This window comes from Zonotrichia albicollis, chromosome 15 (genome assembly GCF_047830755.1).
Source record: "Zonotrichia albicollis isolate bZonAlb1 chromosome 15, bZonAlb1.hap1, whole genome shotgun sequence".
Taxonomy (NCBI): Eukaryota; Metazoa; Chordata; class Aves; order Passeriformes; family Passerellidae; genus Zonotrichia; species Zonotrichia albicollis.
The window spans coordinates 6,943,695-6,961,561 of record NC_133833.1 but is presented as its reverse complement, the minus strand read 5'-3'; the positions used below and the strand labels follow the sequence as shown (position 1 = coordinate 6,961,561).

Here is a 17,867-nt window from a genome sequence, read left to right as displayed (position 1 = left end):
TGTGTTTGGGGGGTATTATGGTAAGTTTTATGCTTGTAAATGGAGAACAGTTGAATTTGATGCTAACCTTTATGAATTTTTGTCATTGAAATGTATAAAGAGTCCATTAATCCCCTTATTCTTTTACTACAATTACTGGTGCACACCAAAAAGAAATCCTTCACTTCTGTTTTATCATTATAAAATAAATATTTTGCTAGTGTATTAAATATACATGGTGTGACTTTATACATTTGCATGAGCCTAGCAGAGTTCAGCATTGTCATTCCTAGTGAGCTGGTTTCTTCCCTTCATCCCAACATACAGTTTTTGCTCAGCCTATTTATTACCAAGGCTAAAATTCTGCTGCTGTGTCTTAACAGTTCTTATGGCTTCAGAAAGTCCATTTAAACAGGCCAGAACTGGATAAAGGGGCCTTAGAAAATGTAACTTTGAAAATCAGGCTTTATGCTACTCCCACTGCTTCCGGGCTTTGGTGGTTTTTTTTCTGGAATGCATTGTAGGCCTTAAGCTGGGAAATTCAGCTGCAGAGATGGTTGTTAATAGTGAAAAAGATGCTAATAACAACCTCACATGTGCAAAATTGTAGAGTTCCAAAATATGTCAGTTCCCTCAGAATAACAGCCTTTAGAGGTTCAAACTGATTTCCTCAAGACTTGTCTGAGGCAGGCACATGGCACACACAGGAATCCAGCTGAGATGTGGGACTCGTGCTGCAAGCAGGAACTGATGTTTCTGAACCAGGAACAAAGCTCTGGCAGCAGGGTGTGGTGTGTGGAGGTCTTGGCTTAAGGCTGCTGAAGTCCCATAGCCCTGCCCAGCTTCAGGCATTGATGGGTCATTCTGCAAGCTTTGGTGTCATTGTGCAGTTGTGTTTGCAGCCCCTGGCTTACCAGAGTGTATTTTTCATGTATTCCTAGTCTACAAGTTTTGTGTTCTGTTTGGGAGAGGAGGAAATCTGTAACTTCAGAAGTTTATAAAGAGCCAAATGTAACAACCAGCAGCAGTACCAGAATCAGCTGCTTTCAGCCCATGGGGAACCATGAGGTTACATTAATTTTTGCTTTATTGTCTCATTAAAAATGCTGCTTTTTGGTTATTGTTCAGTGAAACAGAAATTTCCCAAGCCATCCCCCACTGAAATGACATATGTGGTTTTCAGAAGATTTTAAGGAGTCAGTGGCAGCTTGTCACAAACATTTACTCAGAAACTGATTTTTATTTTCTTGATGCCGGTGTTTTTCCTGAGAGTAATGGAAATCTGTAATGAAAGTTTTCTCAAGCCTGCATTGTTTGCTGAAATATGTTGTAAGGAGACCCTGGTGGCATTTCCCCTCTGACTTTTACATTGGACACCACAGATGAAATCTTTGGTCACCAATAGGTTCAGTTAAGGTAAACTTTTAGGTTTTAGTTCTATTTAGTCTGAGTCTGCTGTACCTTGGAGGGTCTGAAGTCACATCATATGAGTCTTTTTTAGAGAGAGGGAGTGGTTTTGCTATTCTACATGGGTAGTTATATATAAAAAGTGTAACATTGGATATTTGATTGATAAACTGAATTTTCAACTTGATGAGCTGTCACAGTGGGGTTTTGAAGCAATGAAGAGCCAAACTAGAAAAAAATGTTGCTGTGTTGCTCTTGGGAGAAACTGCAGGTCTGGTACATGCACAAATTCTGTAGTGAGGGTTTGTGTGTGTGACTCAACAGAGAGAAATGCAATGGCTCAACCACCAACATCAAGGGAAAACCTTCCTCCTCTTTGATTTAAAAATTTTAAAGTCAGAGCAGTCATCCATATAAAGTTGCTCAAGAACATAAGGTAGCTTTTCGAACTGATGCCAATTTTACATTTGTGAAGTGGGGAGAAAAGTCATTTAGGGCTAAAACATTGCTGGTTTTCAGATTTTACATTTTACAATTATGACTCTGATATCAGTGTAACATTTCTCAGGGTCTACATTTCTACATCTTCTGCTGCCTTCAGAACTGAGAACTTTTATTTTGAATGTTACCCAGGGAAAGGTTTGTATTGCTTAAAAACTTCAGAAAACTAGTAAGGGTGAGTGAGTGCTAGAAAAGAACTGTACTCCTTTTTGGTAAACTGAAGAGTAGTAATTAGTAGGATAAAGTATCTGAATGTTCTGTTAAATCACAGAATCTGGCAACAGAATTAAGTTATTCCAGCTGGAGTGTATCAAATCCTTCCTCTGGTCAACTCCACTACTTGAAATAAGAGCAGAAGGTCAAGTCATTAATTTGTAAATGCTTGTTAATAATTTTTACAACCTTGCACATAATTGAGATGCTTCAGAGCTCATTAAAACTAGCAACAAAAGGGCTGGAAAGAATTCCATCATCTTTCCATTGCTGGCAGCATTTAATTCAATAATGGCGTAAAGTCTGTAAATGTAATTAGAAGAATTTCACAGTTTGCTCATGTAAAATTCTTCCCTGCTCTATTGTTCAGCAAAAAGCAATTGGCTGAATGGAATAGACATTTTCTGGTGGGTGGCTGCTTTGGAAAACCACGTGGCGTGGTGTGGAGAGAGTTAAGGTGGGTTAAGGTGTGGTGGAGGAAACACCTGTGCTCAGAGGCAGCTCTGTGGGAGTGGGTGGTGCTGGGAGAGAGTGTTGGGACAGCTGTACCCAGCACATCAGCTGGGCTTTGCTCCACAGCCAGCACCATGAGAGATCAAATAGACCTGCTGGCCACAGTCACCGTTCTGGGGGTCCTGGAGCAAGGTAAATGTCCTTTGTACAACGCCAGTATTCAGCTAACCATGTTAAACTTTGGGGGATGTGGTTCCTGTGTTTTTCTTGGAGCATCTGTGGAGTGAATGTCACTGTTTTCCAACATGGTAAAATGATAGAAATTTTTGGCTGTTAATGGCACATGTCGTGCCTGAGGGTGGTCATTATTTAGCAGGGACTAAATTGATCCTCAAAGCCAGCAAGTAAACTTTTAGACTTAAAGCAATTTCAACGTGATGTTATTAAAGTAAACTAGTTTGTGATTGAATTTTAGCAGGTAATTTGTAACTTGCAGTGGCTGGAGGTAGCCAAAATAAAGGCAGGTTAGTAAATGTGCTGGTGAGGAGGTCAGTGTGCAGACAGACCTGGTGTGGATGTAGGAAAGAGCCTCGTGCACATGGGTGTTTCTCTGTGACAATGTCCACGTTCATAATGCACAGAGCAGATGACAAGATGCACTGAGAGCAGAGTAATTTGGGAACTAATGCAAGTTCTGGTCAGAAATAGACAGCTCTTCAAAGGAACTCAGTGACTTCTAGTTTAAATAGATGCTTTGTGTTTAGACCATTTAGAAGGAGCAGCATTGTTAACAAGCTTTGTTTATTTGTGGGTTGTTTGGGCAAAGTTTCTCCCCCTTGAGCTTCAGGACAGTCTCTCCCCTGCCTGGGATGGGGACAGAGCCCCCATTTTATTAAAATCTTCACTGTTCCATAAGGAAAGGTTTGTGGGGTTTGTTATTGCTGTATTAATTCAACATACAGCTATCACACCTCTGCTTACAAATGGATGTGAATCCCTGAGCAGCATCATGTGCTTTTAGCTGTCAGGTGATAAATCTCCTAATATAAGCATTATTTAAAACAAAATATGCCACTTTAAAAATAGAGCTCAAGACGCTGAATTTTCGGTAATTTCCACTCAATTTACAGACATACAACTACAAACAGAAGAAACTTTTGTACTATGAATTTTTTTGTTATTAAACTAAGTGGAGGTGGAGCGAGTGTTTAGTGTGGAAAGACAATATATGAAGAAAACTTGAAATTGAGTTCCAGAAATGCTGCTCAGCTCTTTTCCTTTAGGAAACCCTCAGTAGCAAATCCCTAGATAGCAGGTTTGTCTCTAATATTTTTGTTTAATGAGAATTTCAAGTACTTTTTAAAGGTTGCAGCATTAAGCATTTTACTTTGATGGCATACAAGCCAGGTGTGAAGCCAGCAGATAAATAGCTGGCATTGGCACCCTCCTATCTGTTCGATCACCTGAAGTATCCTGGTTTATGATCTCTGTGTGGGAAGCCAAGGAGCAAATTGCAAAATACTGTGTGTTTCCTTTCCATCTAGTCCCATAAAATCTGTGTGCCCGTGTCACAGGTTCAGAGCTGTGCAGTGGCTTTCTCTGCATGTTTTGAAAGGACTTTCTGTAGGTGAGTTAGAGGTCTGGGATTCACTCTGAGCAGGGAGCACTGAAGCACAGACATGGGCTATCCCTACAGACACTCCTCCATCACGTCCTGGTGCAGGAGATGTAATTTAATGGCTGACCTTGGTACAGGGTTGGTTGATTTTTATGTTTCCTTTTGAATTTTCTGGGAGCCTGCAGTTTCTGGGTTCTTTCAAGTAACTTTCCCCTTTTTAATTTAGTCAATCTCAGTTTAGTGAAACCCTGAGTTTAGCACTCTGTAGATGTGTGCCCCAGCCTTGTGGTGAACATTGTACCACAGAGCAAAATTTTTCTACTCCAGATTTTTCCTCCAGTCCCTTATTTTACAGCTTCAAAGGAAAGAAAACTTATGCAATGTCACTGTCAGGCCCCAGAGGGCTTGTTTGCCAGGTTCACTCAAATGTGGCAGATAGCAACTGTGATATGATTTGACAAGTTTGTGGACATAATCAAATAGAGAATGAAGAATATTTCCACTGAAGAGCAAAGTTCAGGGAGAGCTGAGCCCCTAAGCCACGTGGGAATCCACACAGGTGATTAACCTCAAGACATGAATCACAGGAAACAATGCTTTGAAAGGTTCTGCAGGGTAGATTGAACTCTTTTTCTCGAAGAGTCTGTGCTGAGAAGGCTCATTCGGTGTGGGTTTTTTCAACACCTCATTCTGGGAAGTGCTTTTGTGGACTGGTTCTTCACCCTTACACCGGGTTTGGGGAACAGCCAGCTGTTCTCCAAAAGGCTTCTGATCCTCTTGGGTGGCTATTTTGTATGTCACCCATCCTTAAGGGTCAAGGATCTGTGTAGGACTTGTCTGAATATTAGGCCCTGTGTAGAAGCAAGGTGCTAAGTGCAGAGCTGATGGAGAGGTTTGAAATGACTCTTACCTCACCCATCAGTCACAAGAATCCTACCTTGGGAAAGGTGCAGATGACAAAAAACAGGATGAAGAGCATTGCCCAGTGCAGTTGGGCTAATGCCACAAGCCAGATGTGCTCATGATGCTGTAACTTCAGCTCAGTCCATTTCTGGAGAGGAGATTGGGATGAAACCCTGAGAGCATCAGGGAGGAGGGGAGGTAACAGGGGGTCGTGGTTTCATTTTGTACCCAGAGCTCTCCAGCAGCTGCTGAGTTCCAGTTGTGTTGCACCCCTCTGGATTCAGAGAGGGAACACTGGATCCTGCTGGACCTCTGCAGAAGGGTGACACCCTCACCCATGGTCAACCTGATACAAATGAATCAAAGAGGGGGAAACAAGAATGTTCCCCCCACTTTGCTCTGTCAGCACCTCTTGTTTAGGGTTGGGTGTCTGTGGAAGGTACTAGAACATGCTTAATTGTTCTTATATGTGTTCTGAAAGGAATGACTGTATTTTTGTTAGTAAAACCTTGTGATACACAAGTCACATAGCATCAGATTATTTACATTTCTGATTCCCTTCTACATATGTTCTAATGCTTTTCTGCAGGCGCATGTCTTGTCTTTAATCTTGGAACATCTGTCCCTACTTCCCCTTCTCTGTCCTGCTGTTCTGCTTTTAACTTTGTTACAATAGGACAGTCCCCAAGGCAGGCCTTGCACCCTGGCTCCTCGTGTCTCTGGGATGCTCTGGAAATGTTGCTTTGTGAGGACTTTGCTCACTCAAGTGTCTCAGTGACACCCCCACAGCCACCAAAGTAATTGTTTTTATAATTTAGTTTTCTCCTATATGAAAATAGGGGTTTTCAATAAAGGCAGAAGTGTAGTATTGCACCCAAATAAAACAGAGCATCAGCAATTTCCTGTGGGACTAGGAGCTTTCAATAAATACTGAAACACTCCAAATCTTCATGTTAGCAAGTTTTCATTGTTTTGAAGTGACTTTCCATGTCCTTTACAAATGTACAAAGGACTGATGTAGCAGACACTGAGTCAGTGCCTTGGCTCAAAATTGGCACAGGCTGATAGCAGGCATGGGCAGCTCCTCTGCTCCTTGTCAGCCTTGGGGCTGTCCTGCAGGAGTGAAGAGCAAGAAATAATCACCCTCTTCCCCGTTTCCTTTTATTGCCATAATTAAGAGCATCTCTAATTGACTGGCCCAGTGCTTGACAGTGTGGATACTGCTCTGTGATATGGGCTGTACTTTGCACCCACTGGGAATAGCAGAAAGTGTTGCACATCATTCCCACCAGGCTGGTTGAGGGTGCACAAGTACTCTAAATACAAAGTGCAAGATTAAGAGGTAATTCTGTGACTCAGTGTGGATGTGGTAAGGTTTTATTGTGTGTTTGATCGGCCAGGGAGAAGCACTGAGGGCTCTGCTGGTTGTGAGATGATGCAAAGTGTCATCCAGCACTGGCACTCAGCTGGGATAACCAAACCTGAATTTAAAGCATGAGAGTGGAATAAATGGCACATTTATTACAGGTCATGTGTGACAGCCCTGGACTGGGGACCTAGATCATATCAGCTCTTTCATTCTAACCACTTGTTTGATTCCAAGCCAGGTAGCACTTGGCTAAATAAACACTGCTGCTCTGTCACCACTCCTGTGTTCTGTTTTCAGCCTATTTTGCCATGCAGGTGATCTACGCCCGTCGGAAGTACAAGGTTTCCCCTCCCGAAACCACAGGGCACCCTGAATTTGAGCGGACCTTCAGAGCACAGTAAGATTTTGACTTTTTGTGGTGCCTTTGTCTAGATAAGACTTGAGTCAGCTGTCACTGTTGGGAGAGACTGGTTTCCCTCCATTACCTTTCCACTTACTGCTACTGTTATTATTATTTTTCAGTGCTTTGTGTGCAAAGGTCTGCGTTTTGATTTGGAGCACTTCGGCTGGGGTGTTTCTGTCCATCCATGATAATTCTCCTTCTGGCATTGTGAGGCAGCCAAATTACAAATTAGTGGCCGTATGGAGGAGGTGCAGAGCATTCACAATTAGAATCATTAAATTTAATATTACCATTGGCTCCAAATGGTGAGAGCAGCCAAAGCTTTATTAATAACCTGATATTTTCTTGTAATGTTTTGCTGTTGAATTGAAGCAAAGGGCCTTGCTGGCAGAACCAGCTACAAGGGCATTTTAATTTTTTCCCTTTCAGAAGCCATTGTACTGTGAGAATCAGCACTCGTGGGCCCCTGCTGAGGGCTGTTTCTTTTTGCTCTGTTCCTATGGAGAGAGCAATGCTGGAGCTAAACTGGAAGCGTTCACAGATCCCTTCAGCTTCCAGCAAGCACCAGATTCCATCTTTCATCTCAGTCGTTCTGTTTTGTGAGCCATTGAAAGGAATTGGCTGGAGCTGGTGTGAAGGGTAATTCCAGCCCGGCACTAAATCCCGAACAAAGCAGCTGCATTCCCTGCCAGCACACAGGAAACGTTTGTGGAGTGACAAAAACACCAGCTCCAGTCCTTCTGTGGGACCATGGAGGGCCAGCCTGCCTGGAGACATCAGCCTCTGCAAGCTGGGGAGCTGCTGATGTGGCTTTTAATTAAATACTTAACTATTAAATGTGTGTTAACCAAGTCATCCATGGGCTGTGGCAGGGAAGGTGACCTCGGGGAGTTTGGACTTGAAATGTTGCTTCTTTGTGGGTTTGTCTTCTCTTTTCCCTGTGGAGGAGTATACAAATGAATAATTTGATATATTGAAAAATATATATATGGGAAAAAGTGGTACTGATGCATTACTCACTTGAAACCTGGCAGCCTCCCCTCACTGAGGCTCAAACTGCATTTACAGAACAAGGTTCTTCAGACTTTTTCCAGCTCCCAGTCTGGCTCCATTCTCCAAAGGTTTGTATATTTTTGGCCAACATTAAGATTAAATTGCCTAGGGAATGGTAAAATGTGGGAGAAGCAAAACCAATGTCTTTAATAGCACAGCTCCTACTCTTGCAGAAAATCTGTATGTTTGTCACTAAAGGAAAAAGAAGGAAAACCTGGCTGTAGATCTGATCACCTCCTGCTGAATTTTATCTGAGAGAAGGCTCCTTCTTGGTGTGTGACTTGTGTGACCCAAATTTGGGCTGTGTGCACCCAAGGGGAAGAGAAAGCTCCTTAAATACCAACAAGGCTCTCCCCAGCAGCTCTCTGGGGTGGTGCTCTTTGAGGGTCCAGCAGGGACAAATTTCCATCTCAGCCACAGCTTGTCTTTCCAGGGCCATGCGAATGCAAGAGAGGTGAATGCTGTGTAGTGTTTGGCTGCTTTTTTCTCTATAATACAGATATTGGGTGTGCTTGATCACAGAAAAGGCTCCTTTCCCACAGCACAGTGATGGTTCTCATCAGCTCTTTTAGTTTTCTCCAATGTGAGTTTCCAATTCCCTTCTACAGCCTTGGTTAGCCAGGCTCTGATGTTCAAGGAGGCAGTTTTAACTCTCATCTCTGCTTCTCACCAGGGCAAACTGCTCAGAGTACTTCCCAATCTTCATTTCCCTCCTCTGGGTTGCTGGAATCTTCTTCCATCAAGGTAAGAGGGATGTGTGGGGGAACTCCAACCCAAACCATGTGAACAAACCAAAAAACCTCAGCCCCAATTTAAATCCCATTGTGACTCAGGCATTCTCTCTGTGCCTGTGAGGCTCTTGTTCATGGAAAGCAAATTTCCCTTTTAGCTGGGCTGGCTGAGAAGTGCCTCAGCTCCAGCTGGGAGCAGCTGAGCCCACTCCTGCCTGGAGGAGGAAGCTCTGGCAGCCCTTGCTCCTCTGCTGGAGCCTGGCTGTCCCCTCCTGCTGCTTCTCCAGGACAAGGTCAGGCTGTCCCAGGGTGCCAGGGTGGCAGCAGCTGAGGCAGGGCTATGTCACAACAAGAAACCATAACCCAAACATTTACTCATCCACTGTCCATCCCAACCAAGTGAGCTCAGGGGATTTGGTTGCTGCAACCATTTAGTTGTGAGGAGAAACCACATAAAGAAGCATTGCCAATCCAAGTCCCAGGGCAACTCTGTGGGGCAGAGGAGTTCATCCCTCACAAAAAGGGAAGGAAGAAAACTCATTTAAACTCTCACAGTGGTTTAAAGCCAAACCACTCTGTGTTTGGTTTTCTGGTGATGCCCCATCTGCTGGGGAGCTGTGCTGGAATGCAGTGTCAGGGACCCTGAGCCCAGCAGAGCTCTGTCCCTGTCCCAGGTGTGACTGCAGTGTGTGGGCTGCTCTACCTCTACACCCGCCTCAGGTACTTCCAGGGCTACGCCGGGGCTGCACGGGGACGGTAAGGACCTGACAGGACCACGGGAACCCCAAACCTGCCCAGGGAGCCTGGGGGCAGGAGCTGGCCCTGGAACGGGCTCCCTCCCTGTGGCTGGGACTGTGGGCAGATTGTCACCTCCTCCCCCTCCTGCCCCAAGTGCTTGTGGCTGTGTCACCCCTGACTGTCCCAAAGGGGGGTGGAGACAGCCCTGCCACAGTGCCCTGGCTGGGCTGGCAGTGCCTGATGGTGTTTTCTCCCCCCCAGGTTGGGACCACTGTATGCCAGTGCCTGGCTGCTCTGGGCGCTGCTGGGGCTGGCACTGGCTGGGCTCCTGGCACACTTCCTGAGGCCCAGCTCCTCCACGTGGATGGCAGCACTGGTGTGGCCTCTCCAGCTCCATGGGGCCTGGTGAGAGGGGCCACAGCTCCCCCAAACCCACTGTTTGCCCCCAGCACAGGGGAACCACTCATGTGGCACCATCTGAGGGAGAGTATTTCCCTGGCTCTGCAATCCCTGCAGAAGGGAGATGGAAGCTGGCACTCCTCTGCTCTTCAGAGATAATTTCCCTTCTAGAAAGCAAACGCTTTCCAGCCCCTGCCCCTGCTGAGGAGCTTCACTGCTGGGCTTTGTAGCACTGTCTGCTCTAAAATGCCTCTGGCTCTGCCTCATGGAGCACAGATTGACCCACATGCTGTCGTCTCTCCTCCTTACTGCTGTAATGATCTGTGCTGAAGAATCACACCATGGATATAAAAAATAAATTCTTGTTCTCACTAGAAATCACCTGTGATTGTCAAAGGCACTCAGAGACTGGTGTGAGAACATCTGAGTTGGGGACTGGGTTTCATAGGAAAAGCTGCTGTGATTAAATGAAAATTATGGGTAAGCTTGCCTAAAACCACATCCAAATATTGGGAGAAAAGCCTGACCCTAGCCCAGTACTAAAGTCTGTTTGGCATTGATTAAATGACCTTTACTTTACCCCAGCTTCACTTATCACCAACTCTGCAAAAGGACTTTGCCCTCCCTAGACTCCACCCTCCACTGTGAACTTGGGGTTCACAGGTGCCTAAAGCAGCCCAGCTGCAAGTGACTCTCACTACTGCACCAAAGGTTTAAATTTAGCTTTTATTACAGTGCACATTGTTTTATATATTTATATAGAGAGATGTACTTGAAAAATCAAATGTATCCAATAATAAAAAATACAGAACATTAAAGTAGTATAATGCATTCCAGTGTATAGCTGAAAGGACATTGGGATTTACACTAATCCCTACTATTTTTGAACTGGGCTACCTCTGCTTTTTTTTTTTCCGTCCCCAAAAAACCCACATCACTCAATAACTGAATTAGTTATTTAAAAGACAGTTTCTGCACTCAATCTCAAGGCATGAAGACACTGGAGACTTCACTGTGAGTTAAGGGGCTGTGTTCAATGCTGGCAGGCACAGTGTGGCATATTTTATTTTTTTGTTTTCCCTGCCATAATCATAGCTCCAACCCCTTTGGATTCGTTCCTCCTCTGCTGAAGGAGGGTCAGTCTTTGCCCTCACTTAATCCTCAGCCGTGGCCAGGACTGCTGCCTGGGAGAGGGCAAGGCAGACCTCGGGCCCCGCCGCCTCCATCCCAGCGCGCCAGTGGGGTCAGCTAGCAGGACTCGGTGTGACCTGCTCTGTCACCAAACCCAGCCAAAGGTTTGAGCCCTGTCTGGGGCTGAAGGTGCTCTTTGTCCCCACGCTGGCTAAAGCTCATCCCGACCCCACACTGTCCCGTGTCCGTGTGTCCGAGCAGCAGCAGCACCCCGAGGGAATGGAGCAAAGCCCCCCCTCAGCACAGGGGGTTGGGTTCTGCTTTCTGCTCCTCTTCAGGAGGAGTCAATGCCCGTCCTGGCCCCGCTGGGGATGCACAGCAGCAGCAGCTCTGCTGGCTCTGCGCTGTCCTGGTCCGGGCGAGGCGCCGCGGGGAGGAGGGAGCGGGAGGGAGGGAGCAGGACCAGGGATCCACGAGGGTTCCGTTCTGCCTCATGCCTGTTCACTCTGCTTTTTTGATAAAAATCTGAAAGAAGGGGGGGATGGGATCAGAGCGATGAGCAGGGCAGGGGTGGGGAGGTGCGGGGGGAGCTCAGCTTACCTCGCTCAGGATGATCCACACCGGGGAGTCGGTCTGGATGGACAGCCTGATGGCCTCCAGGGGCCCAAAAGATGGGTCCACCTCACCCTCTGCGACCCCCTTGGAGAACGAGCCTGGTGGGGAGAGCACGTGGCTGCCACAGGGATGGTCCTCTGGCATTGCCCCTCCACCTCCCCTCTCCCCCAGGGCACCACCAACAGCCCCAGCAGCCCCTGCCTGCAGCTCCCCAGCACCAAACGGGCTAAAACCCAGCAGTGTGGATGGAATACAGGGCAAAATGCCACACTGGAGAACACAAATCAGGTGTGTTCTCCAAACAAAACAAAATGTATTGGGAGTATCTGCAAATATCATATATATCAAATAACATATCATTGCTGTGCAAAAGGGGACAGAGAGGCCTGACATGCTTTTTGGTTTTGATTATTTGTTTTTGAAAATGCAACTGGGAGAAACCAGCCAGCATGCAGAGGAATGAGAAAATGGCAAAACACTGCATGTGTCAGGAAATTTTTCTCTTATTTGTCTATTAAAAATGACATGAAATCTTAGCAGGGACACCAGGGCTATCACGCACTGGCAGCTCTCAGGAGGCTGCAAATGCTTGTTCTTGTCCAAGGGCAGGGCAAGCACTAAAACAAGCTCAGGTGGCAAGAGACAAGGTCTGACCTGCAAGTGGTGTGAGTACAGAGATGGCAAAACTGCCCATGGTGGAGGTTTTTAACCCCAGGGTAAGCAAACAAATAATCAGCATCATTTGGTCCCAGCTCTGAGCAGGACTGGCAGAAATGCAGGACTGAGAATAATCTGAGGGGGACAACCTGGCCTGAGAGCAAGGGCAGTGGAGGAGAGGAGACAATGATAAATCTCGGCTCCTGGCAAGCAGAAATTACTCTCTGCCAAGCAAACAGCTCTAAGGTTCTTGACTGGCATGCAGGTGAGGACATGGGCTGTGTTATCAAAGCCAGCAGGCCCTTTCCCACCCCACTCCCCCTGTACCTATCTGGACGTAGCCATCCGCTGTCCTGCGGTATTTGGCAGCTGTGCCTCTTCCCTCCTGCAAGGCTTCCTTATCTGACTGTAGACTCTGCAGAAGGAGAGGAGTTTTGTGCAGACCAGAGGCAAGAGTCACCCAAATCCCCAAGGAAAAGCAGCAGTCCCAGAGCTGTCCTTGCCAGCAAACCCTGGCATCTCATCCCACACCTGGCACCCAGAGACACATGCCCAAAATAAGAGGACATTTGCTGCTGTTTCCACTGCACCATTCTGGCTTCATCCCACCCACTGGAGCATCCCCAGGCAGGGATGGCTCACACAGCCGTGCTCAGCAAAGCACCCAGCTCCTGAGGTGGCATCACACCAGGCATGACCCTCTGGCTCCCTGCCAGCACCTGTAAGAGGCACTCAAATCTCATTAAGATTTTCCTGATGGCTTTAAGCAGGAAAAGCTCTTTTGCTTCCCACTCCACCCTCACCTCAAATCTCAATCAAACACTTACGTCAAACGGCAGCACCTCCACGGTCGTGTTGAAGAGTTTGTCCTCTGGGTGCTCGATGTTCCCGCTGCGGAAGAAGAACCTGTGGCAGAGAAAACCCACAGAAAGGCACAGTGAGGGGACACACGATGGCTTTCACCCCACCTGAATCATCAAACAGCTCAACCTAACAGGCACCTTCCCAAAGAGCCCACAGCACGATTTGGCAGGAGACCTTCTGTGCCAAATCAGCTAAACCATGGAGTGCTCACAAGTGCAGGAAAGCAAAGGGCTCTGGCAAAGGTGGCCCCACTGAGAAAGGCTCAAATTATCCTCCCCTGGAAGAGCACTGCTCCCTCCTCCTGGGCAGCCAAGCAGGAGATGGGCAAGAAATTTGATTTAAATTGCCAGAAGAGAGAAAGTCAAGTGTCTCCACGTGCTCTGGGCTGTCCCCACACCCCGCTGACCCCTCGAGCACTGGCCTTTCAATTCGCAGTGGTTTGAAGAATCTGAAGCGGATGAAGTCGCCGGCAGTGGGAGTGAAGGCCCAGAAGAAGTCCTCCCGCAGGTAAGCCTTCTCCAGGGTGAAGTGCTGGTAGGTTTTCAGGCTGGTGCTCACCTCAGCAGGAGGGTTGACGTGCTCTTTCCGCAGTGCATGTTTTCCAAAGTCCTTGTCCTTGAAAGGGCACAAAGTAAAAGGGCAGAGAAGGGCCATGAGCTGCTCTGGCCCGTGAGGAACCAGGGCCCCAGCTACAAGGCACTGCAAATTAAAATTTTGTGAAAGGATGAGAGATAGAAGTAATTTTGGCAAGGCACCAGGCAGGGGAATGTGTGACTGGATCCCAGGACACTGCTTTAGGAGAGGCAGCTCAAAGAAACATCCCTGCTCGGCGCTCTGATCCAGCACACCAAGGAGCCTTTCAATGTCCAAATGTCCCTGAATGCCTGTCCATGCCCCAGGAGCTCTGGAAACAGTCTTTACACTTGAGGAGAAAGCAGCTGGGAGGCTGACAATACCATAAAATGACTGGATTACATGGCCTGACAGCACTGCACTGTGATACAAACTGGATTATACCATCCATTTCCCCAGGGATCACACAGACATCACAGCCCAGGGATGTCTGTCCATGGATTCTGCACTTGTACTTGTGGGAAGCTGCATTTTGTTCATGTTTAAATACACCTCAACAATTCCAGCTCTCATACAGTGAGTTTTAATTTGCCTATCACCAAATCCCAGGAACATGAAGTGGAGTGGGAAGGAAGTCAGACCAACCCAGGAGCCATCTCTCCAAGGTTTTTTAGTAGATTCTTCGAAGTCACTTGCCTGGACCATGGCCTGGCACTCAGGATGGGTGGCCAGGACTGGTACCAAGGCTTAAAACCTTGCAGTGACTCTTGGTGCATGTCACTGCCATTCTGAGGAGCAGGAGCTGCCTGAGCTCACTCTAATTCAGAATAAAACACAACCACTTCACAGAAATCCAGCTGCCACCAGCTGCTGTCACAGATGTCCCCACCCAAAAGCAGCCAGTTCCTGGGTGTCTGCAGGCCAGGCCACCTGTACCTTGGACTGAGAGCTGGTACCCACCTTCAGCTTCTGTATCTTCCCAGCCAAGGAGGAGTGGGTTCCCACGTGCTGGAAGAGCGAGGGCTTGAAGCGGATCCTCAGGTTTGCCTTCTGCCTGTCGCAGTGTTTCTGAAACGAGACAGTGCCCCAGGCTCCAGCCCCTGCAGGCCACTGTGCCCCACAGAACGATGGACAAGGGCACAAGGAGGGACAGCCAAGTCCTCCATCTCTATGCCTTCTGTGGTATTTAGGCTCCAATCTGGCAAGAGGGCTTTTAACCACGCTCTGGAAAAACCAGACTGTGACTCTGAGCCCCTCAACCCCCAGGCTCTGCTGGGCAGGGTCCAGGTTTAAATGCCAAATTTCTGCTTGCCAAGCACAGCTAAGAACTCTAGCAAATCCCCTCTGTGCTGTCAGGGAGGAACAGCCAGAGAACTGAGTTTCCTTTGCCCCTTGGCTTATTGGGAAAGCCTTCTTCCTACAACTCAGAGCTTGGAATCCCTGATGTCTGAAGGTACAACAATGCTGGGATGACTCAGAGTGAACAGGTACAAGTGTGGGCTCTCTCTGGATGGGCAGTTCCCAGTTTGCTGGCAGGAGTTGTGAGCAGATGTACAGCACGTGCCATTGTCAGTGCTGCTGGGCTGTTTCACGCCTATCCACCACATAAATAAACTTGGAGATGCAACTGTGATCCTGGCAGTGATTTACCATGGAGTGGAGGGAGAGAGACGATGGAGAGGGAATACAGGACAAAAGGGAAAATCACTGAGAGCGTGGGGAGATGAGAACTCACATTTTAAAATAGCTCATTTCTCTCAGTTTGGGGGAGCAGGACAAAAATACAGGTTAAAAGCTGTATGGAGAGGGTATTTGTTATCCAACTTTGGCTTTTTCCAAGAAAAGAAATGCATGCACATCCCTAATGCCATCTGCTCTTGCAGCCTCCCACCTGGCAGCGGCTGCCTGAACAGACTGGGTGTCACACCAGGCCCCACCACGGGCCAGGAGCTGGGAAATTCCAGGCATGACCCCTGCGAGCTGCAAAAGAGATAATCCCCTAATCCAGCTCATGTTACATTAGAAAATTAAAACTAGCCATGCTAATGGGACAGACCTACTCACTGCCAGCAACTGTGGATGCAACTCCATCATGGCTAGCTCACTCTGGATGGGGAGAGGAGGAGGAAGGGGAATGGAGGCAGCTACAGCATCTCCTGATTTATCCTTCTCCCCTTTTCCTGCACTCCTAAAGAAACGTTTCCTGAAAGCAGCCTTGTCACAGACAAGCCAGGAGGGGGAACAGCTCAGCTGGTGGTAAGAAGGTCATCCTTTCACACAGGTCTACCCCAGGTAAATCTAAAATTAGTTTAAAAAGAAAGAGCAGAATATACCCAGAGCAGGCAAAGCACTTACCAAAAGCTCAGGTCAAACAAACTTTCAATCAAAAAGACAAATCCTCCCCGCTACCAATTTGATTTTGCACAGTGGGATTTACAAGAGAAAGTCATGTTTGAAAGGGCGCTGTGCAGAGTTAATCATGCAAACAGTGGGGGAAAGGAGCCAGAAATCCACATGGAAAGTAGGTTAATTTTTAAAAAGGCAACATGTTTAAGAGGTTTGCGATTTCCCCTGAGAAAACCTTGGTTCCATCAGGTAGGAAAAGATGAGCACAGATGAGTTAAGGAGAAGATGATCCAGCGCAGCAGGATCTGCATTTAATCAGTGCTCAAGCTGAGGATTTTGAAGGTGGGGGCACAGACAGCAGCATCATTCCCAGCTCCATCCCAGCATCCCACCCATCCAGCTTTACCCACAGCTGTGCAGGCTGTGGGGTTGTCAGTCAGTCCTGGGGAGTGCTCTGTCCCAGCTGAGCACATGGCCTGAACTGCCAGCAGGATTCAGGGGACATTATCTGGGACTGGTCCTGCTGCACAAGGAGCACTGGAGCCAATGCCATGTCCTGTGCCAGGGATCAGGCCAAATTAAACCACACCCTTGCCCCAGTTCTGCAGAGCTCTGAGGATGGTCCATCCCCCCCAGCACATAAATACAATACTAATTTCCAGAGTGACCACTTGCTCTGGCATTTATCACCACAACATGGTTGTCACCATGAAGTTTGTTCTAAGTCACTGGCTCTGAGCTCTGCACAGCGACTCTGCTGCTTGTTCTCGACTGGGGAGGAGGGCAAGCAAGCATTTGTAAATACAGTATGTTCAGAGAGAAGACAGGAGAGTATCTGGCGCTGAGCTCATCTTACATCTGCTGCCACAGACACTCCTCCTCTGCCCTTCCCACTCGCTTTAGCCCCTTGCTGCTGGAGTTCAAACACAACCTCCACAGGGCACGGGGGCTTTTGGCTCTGCAAAAGGAATGGCAGCACAAAAGCAGAGCCCATTTCACCTCTCTGCACCCTCCTGGAAACCCTGACAAGAGCTTTGTGTGATCTGCCTTCATTCTGGCAGACTGTGCAAGGAGGGTTTGCTCTCGGGTGAGCTCTCTGGGCAGTCTCCCTGTGTGCTCCAGCAGGTACAGCCTAGGGATCCAGAGTCAAAGGGTCACTCTGGGGTTGCAGTCAGCGAGTGGGAAACGGCTTCAGGGAGAGAAACACAGAATGCAAAACAACACAGAAGGATGGGGAATAACTCCTGTCCTCGAGGGCTGCAGGAGGAATGCCCTATTAGTGCTTAGATGCAGAAATGATGCCTTTCCTGGCAGCTGCAGCTACAAAAGCCTGAACTCCCAGGTCTCCACTTTCGCAATCCACAAGGACACCCTGCAGCATGCTCCCCAGGGATGGCACAGCTCGGTGCAAAGTCAGTTAGCACCAGAGCTCACAGAAAATATCCTCTGAAGGCACAGCCAAGTGTACATTTGCCCACACACAACAGAACATTTCCCTTCAACAGAGGCTGTTTACGTACTGCATCTTTCTCAGGGTTGCAGACTTTCACCCAGAGGATGTGATCCAGCAGCCAGTCAATGGGTTTGTCCTTATAGAACATCAGGATGAACTCCACAATCAAGCTCAGATCCAGAGACTTGAACATTTTTCCTAGAGCACAAAGGGAGGGAGAGGAGCTATGGTATGAAATGGTTTAGAATCAGAGCTGTGAAAGTAAAATTAGGAGACTGGGCTGTGGGGGTTAGCTGTGTCTATCTGTGTAAAGGAAACAACACGTGGCTCCTGTTTATGTACCAGCACTGCTGACATTGCTAATACAGTTCCGGATTTAATATTTGTTGCAGAATTAGAAAGCATTAGAGTCTCACAGGTCACAACAGTATCAAAAGGTCTAAAACTCTCCCATTCAGTAA

General features: G+C 47.5%; 2 protein-coding genes across 4 annotated transcripts in view; one reads left to right on the top strand and one right to left on the bottom strand.

The window, feature by feature from the left end:
- The first annotated feature begins 79 nt into the window (after nucleotides 1-79).
- Nucleotides 80-11,407, top strand: LOC102071700 (leukotriene C4 synthase). Of its 2 annotated transcripts, none has more exons than XM_005483644.4 (5): nucleotides 80-2,745; nucleotides 6,741-6,840; nucleotides 8,573-8,643; nucleotides 9,305-9,386; nucleotides 9,630-11,407. In XM_005483644.4, the coding sequence occupies exons 1-5, from the start codon at nucleotides 2,688-2,690 to the stop codon at nucleotides 9,775-9,777; spliced, it is 459 nt and encodes a 152-aa protein (XP_005483701.2). In that variant the 5' UTR covers nucleotides 80-2,687; the 3' UTR covers nucleotides 9,778-11,407. The 2 variants fall into 2 exon arrangements, with proteins under 2 accessions (XP_005483701.2, XP_074408213.1); XM_074552112.1 differs by lacking the exon at nucleotides 80-2,745 and adding an exon at nucleotides 6,966-7,151 and having other exon boundaries at nucleotides 2,872-6,840.
- The window catches only part of MGAT4B (alpha-1,3-mannosyl-glycoprotein 4-beta-N-acetylglucosaminyltransferase B), a 50,288-nt gene continuing 43,027 nt past the window's right edge, over nucleotides 10,607-17,867 (bottom strand). For both annotated transcript variants that reach the window (XM_074552111.1, XM_005483645.4), the window contains 7 exons: nucleotides 17,474-17,604; nucleotides 14,568-14,675; nucleotides 13,456-13,649; nucleotides 12,998-13,076; nucleotides 12,498-12,585; nucleotides 11,499-11,611; nucleotides 10,607-11,423 (listed from right to left, as the gene is read on the bottom strand). In XM_074552111.1, the coding sequence (XP_074408212.1) occupies nucleotides 11,400-11,423; nucleotides 11,499-11,611; nucleotides 12,498-12,585; nucleotides 12,998-13,076; nucleotides 13,456-13,649; nucleotides 14,568-14,675; nucleotides 17,474-17,604 (737 nt within the window). In that variant the 3' untranslated portion in view covers nucleotides 10,607-11,399. The remainder of the gene's footprint in view (nucleotides 11,424-11,498; nucleotides 11,612-12,497; nucleotides 12,586-12,997; nucleotides 13,077-13,455; nucleotides 13,650-14,567; nucleotides 14,676-17,473; nucleotides 17,605-17,867) is intronic.